At 39.7% G+C, this 1,481-nt stretch overlaps 1 protein-coding gene across 9 annotated transcripts in view; it reads right to left on the bottom strand.

The window, feature by feature from the left end:
- The window catches only part of LOC119414807 (arylsulfatase I), an 11,225-nt gene that overhangs the window by 1,824 nt on the left and 7,920 nt on the right, over positions 1–1,481 (bottom strand). For 4 of the 9 annotated variants that reach the window (XM_037681929.1, XM_037681930.1, XM_037681921.1 and 1 more), the window contains exon 8: positions 1,095–1,199. In XM_037681929.1, coding sequence (XP_037537857.1) covers positions 1,095–1,199 — 105 coding nt within the window. Of the gene's footprint in view, positions 1–148; positions 167–397; positions 419–934; positions 939–1,017; positions 1,200–1,481 lie in introns of all 9 variants that reach the window. The other 5 variants (XM_037681920.1, XM_037681924.1, XM_037681925.1 and 2 more) reach the window with 5 other exon arrangements.

Here is a 1,481-nt window from a genome sequence, read left to right as displayed (position 1 = left end):
TTCAAAAAAATAATAAAAATAAAGTTTAAAAAACTGTAAATATCTCGTTACAACATGGACACCTGCGGCATATATAAATACAGCCTATATATGTGCAAAATTATTATTGTTTTTTTATTTAGTGGGCGTGGCTTATATTTGGGTGCGCTCAATAGTCTGGAAATTACTGTATTTTGCATTTTTTAGGAGTTGGAGTCTGTAATCTTAAATCTGTGGTTCTCAGCTGATCGGGCTTCAGAACCCATCATCACTGCTTAATGACGAGCCGGACACAAGGAAAACTTTCAGCATCCACATATTTGTGACCCATGCTGACAAAATGAGTCAGAATGAGGCTGCAGTGCAAAAAAAGTAAAAATATTAAAATTTCTGTAATAAATAAATAAATAAATAAAACCGCTTCCATTGATCCCAGTAACTAAAACAGCATTTAATCTTCTTAATCGACCTTTAAATCAAAGTTTTCTAACGATACGTTCACAGAAAACACCCTTTTAATATATATATTTTTTAAACTGAACATTTATCCACTGCTGGCTGCCTTAGCGTGGGGAAATCCCTTTGTATAAAGTGTTATTGTGAAACTTGGGGATCCCCCTTTTTGACTTTAGAGCTGGAACTCCTGATGAGTCGCTCCAACAGAAATTGAGTTTTCAAACTGGAGCTCTAAACAAACCCAGCCTGTTGCCAGGTATCAAATTTCCACAAACGAGATAATTATGAAGATTTTCAAAACGGAGATTTTTAAAAACAATAAATCAATATTGATAAATTCCTCATCGTGACTCATTCTGCCGGCGTGGGTCACATTAATGGAGTGCAGAGATGGTGCACTTTGAGCCTGAGGGAGTTAATCAGAACATCTGGCAACACACAAAAAAACACTGTTAATAAAAACCTAAATGACCGGCAGATGAAGAGACTACAGAGGAACGTTTCTTTACTCAGCTGTGTTTGAATTCAGACCTTCACTTCGCTCAGCAGTGATTTTGTGACATGAAATATTTAAACAGCGACTCCTGAGTCGTAGTTTGTGTCGGCTCGGTACCTGCAGGCCGCTTCGTCTCCGTGTCGTCCCAGCTCAAGCTGGCAACAGGCCGTCGGTGCAGAGGGTTGATGTTGTGGAGGATCTCCTGACGAGGAGACTCCGCCCCCTCACTGATGGCGGGCCAGACATCGAAACCGTCCAGACCCCGGCTCTGAACCACACAGACGAAGAAACCTTCAAGTTCTTCTTTCATTTTTATGAGTCAAACATGAAGTTTATAGTTTTGTTCTTCCCGTTAAATCATTGATTAAAAATAAAAACTCGTGCTGGTTTATAAATTCATTCACATCTGAACAATAAATACAAAACATCTGAGAGGTGAATGTTACAAAGAGCACATTTACAGGGTGTCCTGTCCATCCATCTGTCTGTCCATCCATCTGTTCGTCCATCCATCTGTTCGTCCATCCAGCCATCTGTCTGTCCATCCATC

This window comes from Nematolebias whitei, chromosome 9 (assembly GCF_014905685.2).
Source record: "Nematolebias whitei isolate Nwh7 chromosome 9, NemWhi1, whole genome shotgun sequence".
Classification (NCBI taxonomy): domain Eukaryota; kingdom Metazoa; phylum Chordata; class Actinopteri; order Cyprinodontiformes; family Rivulidae; genus Nematolebias; species Nematolebias whitei.
This window is presented reverse-complemented; position numbering and strand designations above follow the sequence as displayed.